The sequence below is a fragment of the Oryzias latipes genome, chromosome 7 (assembly GCF_002234675.1).
Source record: "Oryzias latipes chromosome 7, ASM223467v1".
Taxonomy (NCBI): Eukaryota; Metazoa; Chordata; class Actinopteri; order Beloniformes; family Adrianichthyidae; genus Oryzias; species Oryzias latipes.
Genome location: NC_019865.2, coordinates 21,074,957 through 21,091,701, shown reverse-complemented (window position 1 = coordinate 21,091,701; position 16,745 = coordinate 21,074,957). Strand labels below are relative to the sequence as shown.

Genomic DNA, 16,745 nt, shown 5'->3' with positions numbered 1-16,745 from the left:
CATATTCAAATTTAATAAAGCAAACACACATTCTGGGTGCATTTAATATCAGAAGGAGAAAACACCAGCGACAAAACACAGATGTACAAATGACACTTATTTTATTGACAGATAACAACATTCACATTAATTTAAAAATGCACATCCTGCATAAAACAGTTAAAAGATACCATTTGACGGACAAAACAAAACTTCCTTTATTGTACATAAAATTGAAAAAGGGCAGTTCCTCAACATTTTCCAGGACTGCAAAATCTGTCTAATACTGGATTTATGTCAATCTTGAGTTTAACTGGCTTTGTCAAGCATTTTAATAAAAAATACATTTTATTTTTGTAAAGTGACAAAATTCCTTTTTTTTGGCTTGACGCTTGTAAGTAACAAAAAGAATCCCTGTTTAAACTCACTGTATGTGTGTTTATGATGGTCAGTAACTGTTGACTTTGAAGAAATGGCAGTAAAGCCCCAACAACTGTGGGACTTTAAGTTCGATGATAATTATGGTTTTTACGTCAGTCGGATAAAGTACCCATTAAAAATACTAAATAAATATTTTCTCTTTTGATTGATTAAAATCAATTTTGTTCCCAAGTGCTTTTAAGCTGATCAAGTAAGGTCCGATAAAGCTCTCAAACCAAAGGAAAATGGAAAAGGATCAGGTTTTGTGTTGTTTAACAAGAAGCAAAAGCAGTTGCATATACTGACTGTATTCAGATGGGTGTCCTGTAAAAACTGGAATAGCAGGGAAGTGCAATATAGGGATTACTGTGACTGAACTATTCCAAGAAACAGAACACATCAGCATTCTATAAATGGCATTTCCATTGCTGTCATGTTGTTCCCATTCATCCTTTTGCTGCCATTTTACTAGTGACTTCAACAGCACGGCGGTTCTGAGTTGTGGCAGGTTGTGCAGCACACGTTATTTTGAACGCTGCCTTTCGGCCTCCACTACATAACTTGATGTTGGTGGAGGTTTTCACTTTTTTTATTTTTTCAAAACCTTTTAGTTTGAGTTTGGACGGAAACTCAACAGAAGTGTTTCAGGTACACAGGACGAGCTTTGGTTGGCATTCTGACTGTAGTACCTCCGCTCTGTCATGACCAGTGTACAGCTAGTGTCCACCTTTTATCGGCTGTCCCGTCACCCAGTCAAAGATGATAAACGACAGACTCATCACCATAAAAATGAACCCCAATAAAGTGAAGCATGCAGCCTGAAAGAAATAAAAACAGACAAATACATAACAGTTAATATCAACCGCACTTGTAGTGAAAAGTGTTTAAAATGTTGAAGCATTTTCAGTCCCGCACCTGAATCTTAGGTCTCGACTTCAAAGGTTCTTGCTCCTCTGGAACAATGCGGATATAAAAAATTCCAGGAAGGATGAATATGAGGCTGGGGGCTGATGTGGCTCCTGCGCATTGCATTACAAAAAGAAGACGTGGATTTATTTAAGCTTATGCATGTTGAGCTATTGCACAATTTAGTGATAACATGCCAGAACTCATAATACTAAGTGTAGATCTTTGTGAAGTCCAGATTTTATGGGGAAACGTACCAATGAGGCCAAATATGTCCTTCATGCTGGGCACAAATATAACAAGCACATTAACCAGGAACACGAGGGCAAATGCGATGCCTATGTGCCTGGCCCAATGGAAGGGTTTTTCATAGAACAAAATCTGAAGAACAGCTCGGCGAATCTGCAAATGAAAGGAATAGAGAAAAAGTAACGCCAAAAGCACCATATTTATCTGTTTTCTAAAAATTACACGAGTGAAGAAAACTGTTTGATATCATGCTGTCACTAGCTGAAAGTAAATGAATTGCTTTTTGTGCTCTGCAGTGAAACACTTCAGTGAGGTTGGTTTATTTTCTTAAATTTAAGACTCTAAAATACTTTTTTAAAGGCTAAAGAATAAAAAATTTAGCAGCAAAAAATTACAACAGATTATTTAGAACAGGGATGTCCAAATTTTTTTGCAAAGAGGCGAGATTTGGTGAGGTGGAAATGTGTGAGGGCCAACCATTCGCCCTGATGTTCTTTAACCGTTTTAATAAGATTAAATTTAAATAACTATATAATGAAAATTTTATTGCAATGGCATACTTTTAATTTTTTCTCATCGAACAAATACTTCTAAATTTATTTTGACCAAATCACTGTCGATTTGTCAATTTTACACCGTTCGTTCCCAGTTAGCTTGTCTTATTTAGCATCACTTGTCTGGTAGTGCCTCTTCCAGATGAGTATGAAAACGTAATTTCACAATCAAGAAATTGTACACACAGTTTTTATTGATTTTATGAAAGGAGCCTGGACGCGGTAGGTAATTTGCACATGGGCCACAAGACTACTGATAATGGTTTACATGATGCAAATTGTAAATACAAAAAATGAACAGTTAGATTAGTTTGAAAGTCACTGTGAAAACTAATGACTTTTAAAAAATAAAACAGTTTTTAGAGTTTAAAGAGAAGAAAGTTAAAGGAGTCTTTTTAAATGTTTCACCGTGGGGAACAATCACAACAGCTTATCTGTGCTGATGCTGATCAGCTAATTTTATTCAATCACAAATGCCCATCACAAACCGCTGATAGTGGCATGTCTGAGAAAACCTGCAGGCCAGCAGTCAAAACATGTTAAACTGCATCTTTAGCCCTTCTTTTTTCTCACAAAAAAACAAATCCTTATTAATCATTTATTTAATTTTCATAAAGGTTACACACAACTATTAAAGCACCGATTTTACTTTTCCTAACCACACTAACCTCGACAATAATTTCTCCCACTTTGATTGAATGATTTGTAGTTTTATTTCTTTTGTTTCCAAATTGTCTAGAATTATTATCTGTTGAAAGAAATAAAAGTTAACTGTTGTGTGAAATTTTAAAGGGGGTATTACCGGGAAAAGAACCACAGGGACGGTCAGAATGACGGCTACCAGCACGGCCAGACGGACGCACAGAATCAGGACATCCAGAGGGTCCACGCGGACATAGGTGTGTAACAGCTCAGATTCCACCCCACCTGCAACCATAAAAATGGCATAGAAAGCGTCAATAATAGCAGAGAAAACCCATAAAAAAACAAAAAACTAGCGGTGTTATATTGATGTGACTTCCAGAAGTAAAGGGTGTCTTACTGTAAAAGGTGAGGTAACCGAAAAGGGCGGTCAGCAGGTACATCACAAACATGGCCAGTATAGAAATATTGGCAACTGTCTGCATACGTTTTTTAGTGGCACTAAAGTAAAATCAGGTTTAAAAAAAACATATTTAGCACACTTTTCAGGGTACATCAAGTTATTTTTAAAGTAGCATAGAAGGACATTTTGGCTTACTTTCGTAGCTCGGTGTAGATCGGCAGCACCTCTGGATGGCAGACAAAAGCAAAAGCCAGAATCGGGACAGTGTATGCCGTCTACAAGACAAAACACATAAGTTGAGGGACACAATTGCTGATTCACCTATGCTTCTTTCTGTAAAATTGGTTGGTAGACGTTGGGCTTAATCTGAAGGGTGGTGTCATTCTGACCTGTGAGTTGATGGTGAATGCTTTGGCCCCACAATCGGTGCTGTTCATGGTGGAGATGTGGAGATGAGAGGAGGTTGTGTTTTCATACAGATACTCAGGAAATGGACAGGGGATGTTGAATTTTTTGTATATGACCTAAAGAGGAGGATCTACAGTCAAGCAGGGGCAAATATCACATGGATTAAAGAATAGTTGGCTTTGTTGCATCTTTCTGACTCACCGAGATGAGAAAAAACACCATGCAAGACAGGGAGAAGCCACTGGTGTAGCCAAGATAGCCTTGATTGCAATGAGAAAAATGAAAGTTATGTATGTAACTACAGTTCTATGAATCGCAGTTGATCGCCAGAGATGGTGCTTGAAGCACCGGGCTCTGGTGGTCAGGAGGAATGAATTAGAACTATGTTTAGAGCAAATCATTTCAGTGCCAGACAGGAAAAACACACAATAAAAAGGGTCTGTGGTGGTGTTAAAAAACACACAAGACAATGTGAAGGTTATTTAAAAAAAAAAAAAAAGAAGAAAAAAAAGATCGAAATGTCAACAAAACAACAAACATACCAAGCCGTTTCATGAGTGCTAGAGGAAAAATGATGACAGCACTAACAATGATGATCAAGTAGTTTCCATTCATGAACCACTCTCTAAGAGATAAGTACACAAGCAGATGGATAAAAAAAAATTAGAAAATCTACAAACAGAGGGGAAAAAAAAAGATGTTTTTGGATTTATAACAGAAAATCATATCTTAAGCTTACCCTGTGTTCGCATGTTTACCCAAGAACGCCTGAATAACCAGAGGCAGCTCCGATTTTACAATAAAAAGATAGCTGGACATTGCTGAAAAAACAGAAAAGAAGCTGATATTTTCTTTGTTTACATGTTTACTTGTTAAATATCAAAAAGTGGGACAAACATGAGGATTTTACCTCCAATGTTGTGGACCGTTATAATACAAGCAGCGAGCACTTTTCCCGGGTTGCCAAAAGCGTGATTCCCCAGCTGTTCATATGCTCGAATACCTGCACACCAGCACAGACAGAGAAAAGAAAGCAGCCTTTGATGTAAAAGATAAAAGACACCATTTTTTATTTCTGCATTTATTCTTACAACAATGGTTTTCTTTTATCATTGTGAGGCCTGCGCACCTTTGTCAGTTATGTTCTGGTTTTTGGTCATGTTCTGTTTTGAATTGCCCCTTTGTCTGTCAAACCAGTTTCAGTTCTGTCATGGTTCACAGCTGTAATCATTTCAGTTAACCCTCAGTGTATTTAAGTGTCTGGTTTTCAGTCCCTCTTATGTTGTTCCTATGGTTTTTGTAATGTTTAAGTTTATTTTTTCAATGTTGCTGTTTTTTAATGTCCAACTCTTCCTGACTATCATTTCTATTGGGTATTTAAGAAAAGAGCCACAAAGCAAAGTGCGACATACTAAGTTTAGCCTCAACGCTTCCATTGGAATTAAGAGGATTAGTGACAACGAGGTGCTACTAATCGGTTGTTGATTGATATAAGATTACAAAACTGTTTGCCTTTCATGAACGAATGAATAAAGGATTTTGTGTGTCCAGAATGATGGACAGTCTTTTTCAGTTTGGAGAAAGTTCATGTAATGAAAAAGAAAAGAAAAACTGCATAGGTGTAGTTAAAGGCCAGCTAAATAGAATTTTACAAAAAAAAAAAAAACAAAACCTCAGACGTCTTTGCTGTTTCTTAAAGACAGATGAGACTAAGATTAAGATGCTTGCTCATAAAGCGCAGCACCATCTTTAGTGAAGACCAAACGCAGCACAAACACTTCATACCAGCTGTCAGACTTGGTGGTGTGGAGATGAATTGTGCTTTCTTATAGCAGCCACAGCCACAGAGTCTACCATGAACTCCTGCAGAGTACTGGATTCTTTATCCAAAGGTAGGATTATTGTCTACATAGAAATTGGGTCAAGCTACTGTTGTTTTATTTTGGTCCAGTCAACACTAAACCTTCTTGAAATGTTATGGTGAGACTTTGGGAGCCGTGCATCAGCAAGTCCCTGCAGACCGCATGACCTTTGATTTCTGTAACAACATGTGATGTAGAAAATGTCATAGGAGAATTTATGACTTTAAAGTGGTTTCCAGAAGCTATTAAACTGGGGGTCTGTACTTAGATTTTCTACAGTTTTTCTGTTTCTTAGCACCACATAAAAGAATTGACAGTTTTTTATTTTTTTTTTTTGGAATTAAGATGTTTTCTAAATACAAAAAAAAAATATTTTACTTTTAAGATATCTGTGATGATATGTTGGGTGATTTGGTGTTTGCTCAGAACAATGTTAGTTTAAGGTGCAAAAAGTATTGGAATGTTCAAGAAATGTACTTAGTTCACTCACCATTTTTAACATGTATTATAAGGAATTACACTTCAATGCAGTAAGTAGTCATTTTAAAATAAATTACTAACAACAGATTTTTGAGAGTTTTGAAAATTAATAAAATGTTTCCCACCAAAAGTGTTTTTGAGATTTCATGAAAGCAGCCATTTTGAAATGAGCAGGAAAAGCCTTTCTACGGCCCCTAGTGCAATGATGATGAACTACAGGGCAGAAAACACAAAACATAAACCAAGTAACCAAAACCCAACGTATGAACCAAGGTCTTTACATTGGGTTTTTACAGAAAGTTTGAATAATGCTAATGAGAGAGAGTTCTCAGAAACGGTCTATCAAATATAATATGAATGGTTATTGTACAGGAAATAGAATAATAGTCTAACAATACATATTTTCAGGGTTGTTTTTTTATTTTTTATAATAGAGGTGGGTGAAATGTTTCCTTACCGACAATGCCTGCAGATCTTAGCAGGAGATGGATTGAATATGCCGACAGGATGGCAATGGACACCAGGAGGATTCTGTAACAAAAAAGGAGTTATGTTGGAGAGTTTCATTTTAAAACATCACTGACATTTAAGGTGGAAATGTGATCAGGATCTGTCTTGTGTCGCATAACAATTGCTTTGGTGATTCCAGTTGTTCAACTTGAACAAGACACTTGGATGCTGAGAGATAAGCTTTGCAGCAGCCCTCCACTTCCCTCCCCAACATGACTGATGCAAGCAGGATCTCATCACAAGGGTCTATATTTAACCAGACAAATCTGATTTAGAGGAGCTGCACATATATGAGCTCTAAGTTACATTCTAACGGGTCACATTTAGGCCAATAGTCGCTGTGCCTTTAATGCTGAACTAAAATAACATTGTCACTCCCTTGTTACTACAAATCCTCCCACAAAACAAATGGAGTCACATGACACACACAAACAAAACATAGATCTAGATTTGACCATATATGGTCCCTTTCATTACTTTATACAGACTGACTGCACTAACATATGATGATATTTATTTCATTCTTAAACCCCCAAAAGTGATAGAGGTAAGAACTTTTATACCGTTTTACTTTTTATAAAGGAAAAAAAAAACTTTTTTAAAATGCCTTCCCCTAAATACAAAAATACAAAAAAGAAAAGAAAAGGGAAGGAATTGTAATAACGCTTTCAAAATAAAATGTGCAAAACATTTTTAAACATCTTGTGTTCCCAGAAAATAAAGAATATCACAAGACAAACATCACTACTCTCATTTTGAAGCATCAAAGCAAGATCTATAGAGAAAAAAAACAAACAAGAAACGTGCTTAGTAGGATACTCACATAAAAAGAACAATTCCAGTGTTGGACATTGCAAAAGCCAGACCCAGAATTCCACTGCCCATGATTGCATTACTGAGGTTGAAGATGGACATGCCAAAGGAAGTCTTTCCCTCAAACTTCAAAAGGAGGAACACAAAGGCTGTCGTTTAGCTCAGAATAAAATACAATAAAAAAACTTTGCAAAACCCTAACACACAAAAAGATTGGGGGCTCACATCTGTGAAGTGAAGTTCTTTTTTTTTAATGGTGGTTTTATGTGGGAGAAACTCTTCATTTTCTGCCAAGCCATCAAGGGCATCAAACCTTCAAAAGAGAAGAAAAAAGTTTAGGCTTTCAAAATGTTTATGCCCTGAAATCTTTGAAAGACATTTTCCTGAAATCTGGAGTCATTGCTGCTTATCTTACCCATCATCCCTGCTGTGTCCATTTATCTTCTGCAGCTCCATTTAGGTTGGAATGATTGTTGAGATGCTATAAAAAAATAAAAAAGTGCTCTATCAGTAAAGCATTTCTTTAAATATTCTAACTGTTTACTCTTCACAACTTACAATTTCAAATGATTTCCATTTTTCAGAGTAAAATCAACAAAAATTAAATACAATGGAAGTTTATAATAAATATATATATCTGTTTCTGTGTGCATCATGTTACCCTTTAAAGCATGTGTCAAACTCAAGGCCCGGGGGCCAAATGTGGCCCTCCATGTCATTTTATGTGGCCCGCAAGAACACAAAAGTTTTTAATTTCTAAAAATAAAAATTGGTGTGTATTTATTCATATCTAGGGGGAATTGGACTTGAAATATCAGATTGGGCAACTATATATTGGGACTTAAACACACTCCATATAACCTAACTTGACAGAGTCAAATGTAAAAGATTTATGCTAGAGTAACAAGCAAACATGTTTTTTTTATGCAACTGTTATTGTCACTTTAAAAAGTTATAATAAATAAATAACGAGTTATTTAACAATCATTTTTCATTACATTTAGTTACATGGGGCAGCCGTGGTGCAGCGGTAGGGCGGTCAACACATGATCGTAAGATTGCAGGTTCAATTCCCGCCTTGCACGCCCATGTGTCGAAGTGTCCTTGGGCAAGACACTGAACCCCACCTTGCCTGGTGGGAGGTTGACGCCAGTGTTCGGCAGCGGAGCCGCGATCAGTGTGTGAATGTGTGTGTGACTGTAAAGCACTCTGGGCCTATGAAAGAGGGTAGAAAGCGCTATATAAGTATACGCCATTTACCATTTACACGTATAAGTTATATCTGGCCCTTTGAGGACAACCACTATGCCGATGTGGCCCTCGGTGAAAATGGGTTTGACACCCTAAGTGTTTTAGCTGTTGACAACTGGTCTTCAGGATGGATGTTTTTAAGGAAGTTTCATAGACTATTTACAGTAAAGGTGTTGGCTCACATCTATGGTACCATAAATGTTCAGCAGTGTGACAGTGGGAAAACCCTTGTCTCTCAAAATTCAACAGGTTAGTTATTTGTTTTTGGAGGGAGGCTAAAGCGTTTCATTTAAAACACAACATGATATGAGGGGCAGTCTTGAGAAAACTTCCAAGTTGTTAATCAAGGTCAAGATGACACGACCTAACAATTAAAAACTCACAAAGTATCGGGGCAGTAAAATAAGATACCCAAAAGTAGCCCCTCTCCCTAAAGGTCTGTGTGTGACAGGAAAAGCTTTAAGTTGTCAGAGGACTTATGTCGCTCTAATCTGCTGTGTGTCAACAGAGCTGGCACCGGCGCACTCTGGGAAGGAGCGCAGCTCTGCGGTTCAGCCACAGAGGTCATAAAATGCGGCTTCTCTGTGCGGGTCAAGCTGTTCTCTGGATTTTCACATCCAACCTCTAAGAGCCATCTTGCACTAAAGTTGCCATTCCTTAAGATTTTCCCACAGAACAGTGCAGCTTGACAACCGTGCAGAGCTATCAAAGGGTCCCTTTGTTAATGGGAACATGTAGTGTAAATAGATCGTTGAGGTCACATAAGGTAGCTCTTTTCACCGGTACTTGATGGCTTTCCTGTGGTGCGTACTCAAAACATCTGAAACAAAGTACCAAAAATACTCAACTTTTCAGTAAAAGCTGTTTCTATAATGCTTTAACCCAATTTTATGCTGCTGTGTAGGGAAATACTTGAGTCTTCACGGTCTGTATTTTAAAACAGAAGAGCAAAGGGTGAAAACAAGTCCTACCTGGTCGACAAGGAAATAGATCAGTTTAGAAATTTTCTTCAGATTCTACTATGGCAGAAAATGAATAAATAAGGTGGTGAAAAGAGCAAAAAAAAAGAGCATTGTCATGGAATTTTGGCATCAGAAATATCAGGACTCAGAATAAAACCCTATTGTGTTCCAGCAGAAAATATATCAGAATGACACCTGGATGTAGTTTTATTGCTGTTCTTTACAACTGTCAGGCTTCGCCTGCCACATGGCTTTTGTCTGACGCAAGACCAATGCTCCATTGACAGCCACTCTCATCATACAGAGAAGGATCCACTTACAGAAAAAGGACAGCCTTTGCTAAGCGACTCACCCTGGTGATCCAGATGGGCTTGGTTTCCTGGATTTTGGCCCGGATGAATCCTTGTCCTGTCCCCTCAGGTTTTAAACGGCCTGTGTTTTTATGCAGTCTTTTTCCCGGGAGTCTCTGCAAAGCTTCTTGGTAGTAGAGCGAGAAGAGAGTAAAGGAGATTACAGAGTGGGTGGGAGAGAGCAGGAAATGGGAACACCCATACTTAACCCTTTGTTTGAATCAGCTACAGGTGGTGAAACGTGAGTACGTGGATGCTTTGGCCAGGTGTCTGCATGGAGATGTGTCTCCAAAGAGGGCTATGAACTACCATCTGTGTTTAAAGACGAGCTGTACTTCAAGGCTAAATGTAATCATCACCAAAGAGTTCTCATGCTCAGAGAATAGACTCATAATTTTTAGGTTGTACTAAACCAAAGAGAGAGAAGTGAAAGGTATTTACAGTGGCCGGTTTGCATTCTCTTGGCAGACATAGAGGTACTAATTAGCTTAGGAGATAAAAGCTTTTTCAGGATTGTGCACATGTGATCACGCCTACGAGTGTGCTCAATCAAAGCCAAGCATGAGTCCTCACCTGTCACACAACAGCAGAAATGAGTGGACCAGCACCATACATGAATGTTCCCACGCTCTTTTAGCTAAAAATCTGATTAAAAAAGACATTTCTGGATTCATGCTTGAAAGTTAAAGCTGTGCTGATGAGGAAGGGAGAAGACATGTTCATGTTGTTAGAGGTTCTACTTCTGAGAGACACAATATTTCAGTTAACTGATAAAGTTCAACTCGACTGTGTGCTCTGCCTGCACACCCAGAAGACACCAACAGAGTCTTTATCTCACCCTGACACAAATCCTTTGGTGGGAAAAAAAAGACTTTATTCAGTTGCAGATTGTATCTGGTGCACACTACCATACAACGGTTGCGTTTTTGTACCTCTTGGGGGGGTTCTATCTGATTTAAGAAGCCGGTCATGGTTCAAAACATTTGAAAGAAAAATGTTTTTTTTTTTTTTTTTATTAAAATTGGATCAGAAGTTGAACCAAATTTTTCCATGCTGGGGGAGGATCCCTCCTTCATGTGGACACCCTTGAGGTTTCTTTGTTTTTTCCGGAATCCGGGTTTTTTATGAGTTTTTCCTTACTGCCAAGGGGGGTCTAAGGGCAGGGATGCCAGTTTAGTTTTAGTCTGTTTAGTTAAAGTTTAGTATTGTCCTATTGAATTCTATAAATTTATGATCCTTTTTGATTGTATGTTTACCTTACAATTACCGGTACGAAGCCCACTGAGACGACTGTTGTTGTGAGTTTGGGCTTTACAAATAAAATTGAATTGAAGGAAGTCAGTCTGAAAATATGTCCTCTGTGATCCTTACTGGTAACTTATATGTTAAAAAAAATCAACGACATTTATCAATTTTTTTTTAAGAATCAGTATTGTAACTTATGATTGTTTTAGTAGTGCCATCATCTAGAGCTATGATACTTTCCATGTGAGTCATACACTTCCTCCATTGTGACGATAAGCTGAAAAACAGCAAACTTACACACAAAAAAACCAGAAAATCAACATTCTTGAGCTGAAAGGTTAGCAAAACTTCAAAGAAAACAGATAGAAATGTCATTTTTGTGGCTGTTGTAAAGTCACAGTCCTGTGTTTTTTATGCCCTCATGACATTTCTCCACATAATGTGAAAGTGATAAAGACCACATGCTGAACTACACATGGAGCGTCAGACTTGAAGCCACTCCACTGGTACTCACCTCAGTCAGGAGGTTTGTCGTCCACACAGATTTGGCTTTAGGTAATGAAACTTGGTGGCTGCCTGGTATCCAAAACTTTTAAAGTCTTGAAGTTGGTGAACAGTTTCTCGAGCTATGAGCCGTGAGAAAAAAGAAAAAAAACACAGTAAAGGAAGGAGGAGTCAACATTTGCGCGCTAATTTCCTGCCATGTCATGCAGTCAAATGACTCCCTGCCCTTTATGGCTCAGGGTCACATGTGGATGTGGCGTTTCATTTGAGCTTAACCGGCGTTAACTACGGTACTCTACTTCATTGGAATATTTTACATGTTTGTTTTAGATTTACCACTGAGAACTTCTTACTGATCTGAACTTGTAATAGTAAGAAAACCAAAATGTTGATCAACCAAAAAAAAAAACAGATTTTTGACAAAATAACTGTTAAACTCACATGAAGTCTAATGAAGGTGTCCAAATGACTTTTTAAGAAATTTACAGTTATTTTTTCAGGCTTTACTCCTTCACAGAACAGAGAGTTGATCACTGACATTGCCATCTAGTGGGTAATTTATGAACACGTACAACACAACATAAAACACACAGGGTCCACAGGTTGTGAGCAAAGCATGGAAAACATCTGAAGTGAAACATATACTTACATATTCAAATAAATATCCTCAAACTGAAGGTATTGTCTGTCGAAAACTGACACATAATTAGAGAAACATGAAAAACAAAAACAAATGGGGAACATGGCTTCTTTATTTTATTTTATTTTTAGATAGCTCCTAAAGTCTTTCATTTTCTGCAATACAAAAGACAGTATAAAAATAGTACAGGGATATTGTTTTTTCTGTCTGTAAAAAACTTGAAACCCAATTGAAAATGAGGTTGCATGTTTTTAGTTTGACTAATTATGACAAACACATTTATTCTATGAATTGTATAAATAGAAAATAAAGAACACAATCCATGTTCTTTATTTTCTATTTATACAATTCATAAATAGATATGTATGGAAAAGGAAGAACACAATCCATGTTCTTCACAGAAATGTCACTTTCCTTTTTCCACCCACTCAAAGAAATTACAGCGCGCCTCTGGATTGGAGGCGTGTCCTTGAGGACGGGCACACACAAAGAACTGTTTGCCCACGTTTGGCCCCTCCTTCTTTACCGTTCGGAGCACGCATGGCTCCCTGTGGACCTTACAGCTGGGAGCTGGGGGGGGACCATGCAGGACGGACTTCCAGAACCCTAATGATGCCCCTTTTGACTGTGCAACAGTGGGCTGCACAGTGTTCTTCTGTTTGTCTGCATCCAGTACAGTGCACCGCTGGGATGAAGCATCAGACGCGCGTTCAGTTTCTTCAGCAGCAGCTGGTGTGACCGTGGACGAGTCTCTGGATGCTTTTGCTTTCTGGTCGCTTTGTGATGACGTAAATGTAGTTTCTTTTTCCTGATCTTTTAGATTGGCGACTTTGGGTTTGAAGAAGGAAAGCAGGTTCCCTTGAGGCTTTGAGGAGGAGCTCTGCATCTTAGTCTTTTTCCCTTTTGGAATGACAGAGTCTGCTGCTAACAAACGTTTTTTGACTGAATTGGCTCCTGATGGGTTTACATTCTCTGTCCTTTCGTCATCTTCTTGTGATCCAGGTAAAACACTCTTCTGCTCGGGCTGGCTTGATTTTTGATCCACCTTAATGAGAAAACGGGACAATTTTTGCTGCTTTCCAACAAACTCTGGCAGATAGCGAGTACAGAGGGGAGGAGGCTTGGAGCTCGGGAGGACAGAGCAGCTCAGTTTTCCCCACACAGGACAGTGGTCTGATCCTTCCACCTCTGGCATGATGTCGGTGGCCACAAATTGTTCTTCTGCCAGCTTACAGTCCGCAAATATGTAGTCAATGCGTGTGCCATAGTTGGTCTGGCGTGCTCCCGTGAGAGTAGACCAGCACGTGAAGGCATTAGTACGAGTCGGGTGGAAAAGACGGAAGGTGTCCACAAATCTTCCAGAGTTAAGCTCTGGTGCTTGTTTAGGGTCTTCATCTAAAACGTCTTCTGGACTGCCATTGTGCAAAAACTCATTCAGCCATTTTCTCCCAGGGTTATCCTCAAACTCATTCTGTGTGTTGGGAGAAAAGAAGTACATTTGTACCACAGTATCCACGAAGAAGCAAAATAAATATCAAAATTTTAATGCTTCAAACAAGCAGTTTGACATTCAGTATTATTATCTGCTGAAATTCTATCTAAATTGTTTCAGGAATATAGACATTAATATAATTTAGCTTCTTATTTATTTGGCTTTAGGGGTCATTCTTGAAAGTAAAGTCTTTTTTTTCTTGCTTTGATCCTGAATAGGACAAAACAACAATCAATTTTATTTCTTGTAATTAAAATGATTTGGGGGTTTTGGCCTTGAAAAACTGTAATGTGGTTCTAAGATGCAATCAAAGCCACGTTTTGTCTTGCCCACATTTTATTTCCTAATTCATTTAGTTATGAAAAAATCAAATCATTGATTTCTTTGCCAACTATCATTGTAACTGAACAGTCATTTATTTAGAATAAATATAAGTAAAAGTTGCTGTTATCACACGACCATTTAAAAAGGTTTTACTTACAGTTTCACAGGGGTCACAGTGGTCTATTGGGCGATGAGATGTATTCACATCACCCAAAACTATTACATGGCTGGAATGAAGAATAAAAAAAGAATACATTGAGATTGGACAGATTAAAAGAGGAGGAAGACAACAATTTATGTAAAAACACAACCCCCAAAAGTAAAGCTGTAACCTTACAGCACTTAAAATTTATAAAATAGCTTAAAAGTCAACAGAAAATTTGTGTTATTATTGAATTTGGTATTAAATAAACAGTAAAAGACTTTAAAAACTGCAAATGCTAAAAAACTCAACATTCATCAAGTCAAAAACAGCGCCTTATGAGAAATAAAAGGGTAGTGGCGAAAACTTTTTGCAGTAAGCAGGAAACACCTGCGCTTTATGCTCATTCTGAGGAAACCCGTCCCGTACCTCCCAGCTTTCAGTACGGCCTCAGCCCGATGCTGAAGCAACTTATAGAACTGCAGTTTGAACTGCTTTCGCTCTGGCTTTTCGGGGTCAGCCCTTGGACAATATACGTTAATTACAGTGAGTGTTTTCTCCTCTTGGTCCTGACACCTGTGAGGACAAAAACAAGGAAAAAAAATAATAATTAGAGTATCTTCCCTTTAAAAATCATCTAATGACTTTTGTAACGTTAATGGCTAAATTCATGAAATATTGATAGTCAAATGATTGCATTGCAGGAGTTAAAAAAGGAAGAGATGGAGAATACCATTTTTAGGGGGGTCAAATTATTCCATTAAACGTGCTTAATTAAAGACTAGTTGATGACCATTATCTATCATGTAAGGGTTAATGCCCGACAGGGTGTCTGTTATCAGAAATTAAAAGACGATGCAGAGGCCTTATAATGTTAGACGGCTGCTTCTGCAAAGTCTATTCATTTCTAATAAGAGTCACCTTTAAGAGCATTATCCCAGTCATACCATAGTCACCTACGAAAAAAAAAGCAATTATTAGTACTTTAATATTCTTATTTTTTAGGTTTAAATCATTTTCCCCCAAAAAGCGGACTAGATGATACGTGGTGCGATGCATAGTCATGGTAACGGCTACCGAGTCTGCACCAACCTCACTCTGCAGCAGCAGCAGCAGCAGCAGCAGCAGAGGGTAATGGTATATATTGTATGCTAAAAGGAGGAAAAGTTCACTTCCAATTGTTTCTATCAAGTCACAACAAAGAAACAAAGTCTAAAGTCCAAATTGTATCTTTTCTCTGGTTTCCCTTCCTCATGTTTCATCTCCTCCTACTTGTGTTCTCTTCTCTTTTTCTCTTCTACTTCATCCAAGTCTTTAATATAGTAAAATTTCCCAAACAGGTTAAAGGAAACTATAGACTCATTTTTTTCTCTACTGTCTTGCTGTTGTGATAAACTGTGGAGTAACATATGTCAACCTATGTGTTATGATATTAAGAAGTTTGTGGTCGATATTTCTTGGGTTTTTTTACTAGTTAAATTAGAGCACTCTGGAGCTGATGTTTGTTTTGTCTGCATGACATTTAAAAAAAACTTTTGATGGTGTAAAAGTAAACGTTGGAGATCTGTTACAATTAAAATACATAAATAAACAAATAAATAAATAAAGCCTCTTTTTAAGCTGTATTTTTATCTTTTATTAAGCCACAATGTCATGAATTTAAATGAAATTACCGGTACCTCAAAATGAGGCTTTTCATCGAATGATTAGGTTATATATAAAAATAGATTTGATTATTTAGTTACAGATTTTAATAATTAATCACCCCCAAAAAAAATCTCTCACATGATTCTGTGCTTTGTGATCATGGCTCGTCCTTCATTGTCCAAAAGCTGCAGCTCCTCGCTTGAAAACCCAGTTTGGTCTCCATAGCAACCCACAGCACCGTCATGGTTGGTCAGCAGGCCAGTGAGACCCTCCTCTGCTGCCAGCGGAGTAGCACTGTCTCTGCAGTAAGTTGCAACACCTGCATTTACAGAAATGGGACAATATACAGTTTACACACCCCAAAGTATCTAAACATCAAATTTGGAAAGACTGGATCAAGGTGCTCTTGCAATAATACATTCCTACAATTATGTTTTTATGAAAGAACGTTTGGTTTTTGTAACTGAAGACTCTAAATGCCATGATTAATCATAGGAATAAGCAGCGCATAAACAACAAAACATATTAGATTTAGTGACAAAACAACTTATTAAACCTGAGTAGCCGCTGCGTCCTCGACTGTAGCTGAAATAGGAGTTGTACCCGTCAACGATAGCAGATCCTTCATCGAGCAAGTCTCCTGAGAAACAAACGAGACCGACATGTCTGTGTTCACAAGACAATGATTGAACTGACGGCCCCGCGCTTATTGGCTTGCAGGAAGTTATTAACTGCTAAATACTTACTGGTGACTTTGGTTTCCTGTACACATATAATATCTGCATCTAGTAAATCGAGGGCACGTTTGATGCCCCCTTTAAAAGTCCTAATTCCATTTATGTTCCAGGTAACTATCTTCATAATGTGAAATTGCAGGAACCACTAATAAGCATGCAGCTAAATTCATGCAAGAACCGGAAGTTGATCCTGGGGCCAGCGGAAGTTTATTTCAAAGTATTTTT

General features: G+C 37.9%; 1 protein-coding gene across 4 annotated transcripts; it reads right to left on the bottom strand.

Moving 5' to 3' along the window:
- Window positions 1-84: 84 nt before the first annotated feature.
- On the bottom strand, window positions 85-16,711 carry LOC101166627 (sodium-coupled neutral amino acid transporter 3-like). 4 transcript variants are annotated; one of them, XM_023956793.1, is made up of 17 exons: window positions 11,549-12,468; window positions 9,792-9,916; window positions 7,642-7,707; window positions 7,452-7,539; window positions 7,237-7,352; window positions 6,361-6,434; window positions 4,472-4,564; window positions 4,301-4,382; window positions 4,104-4,186; window positions 3,763-3,821; window positions 3,543-3,677; window positions 3,349-3,428; window positions 3,151-3,251; window positions 2,911-3,035; window positions 1,563-1,707; window positions 1,315-1,418; window positions 85-1,217 (listed from the first exon to the last, which is right to left on the bottom strand). In XM_023956793.1, exons 3-17 carry the CDS (start codon window positions 7,680-7,682, stop codon window positions 1,116-1,118), a joined length of 1,428 nt encoding a protein of 475 aa, XP_023812561.1. In that variant the 5' UTR covers window positions 7,683-7,707; window positions 9,792-9,916; window positions 11,549-12,468; the 3' UTR covers window positions 85-1,115. The 4 variants fall into 4 exon arrangements, 1 of the variants encoding a protein (XP_023812561.1); XR_002873536.1 differs by lacking the exons at window positions 85-1,217; window positions 1,315-1,418; window positions 1,563-1,707; ... (10 more) ...; window positions 7,452-7,539; window positions 7,642-7,707 and adding exons at window positions 14,152-14,221; window positions 14,566-14,712; window positions 15,922-16,102; window positions 16,340-16,423; window positions 16,530-16,711 and having other exon boundaries at window positions 11,549-11,660; window positions 12,188-13,649; XR_002873535.1 differs by lacking the exons at window positions 85-1,217; window positions 1,315-1,418; window positions 1,563-1,707; ... (10 more) ...; window positions 7,452-7,539; window positions 7,642-7,707 and adding exons at window positions 14,152-14,221; window positions 14,566-14,712; window positions 15,922-16,102; window positions 16,340-16,423; window positions 16,530-16,711 and having other exon boundaries at window positions 11,549-13,649.
- Window positions 16,712-16,745: the final 34 nt, after the last annotated feature.

Coding starts and splice junctions, on each gene's coding strand:
- LOC101166627 (XM_023956793.1), bottom strand. CDS start 7,682: ATGGAGCTGCAGAAGATAAATGGACACAGCAGGGATGATGG. Junction 4,187..4,300: donor GGTAAACATGCGAACACAGG/GTAAGCTTAAGA, acceptor CTTATCTCTTAG/AGAGTGGTTCATGAATGGAA. Junction 3,678..3,762: donor TGGTGTTTTTTCTCATCTCG/GTGAGTCAGAAA, acceptor CCTCCTCTTTAG/GTCATATACAAAAAATTCAA.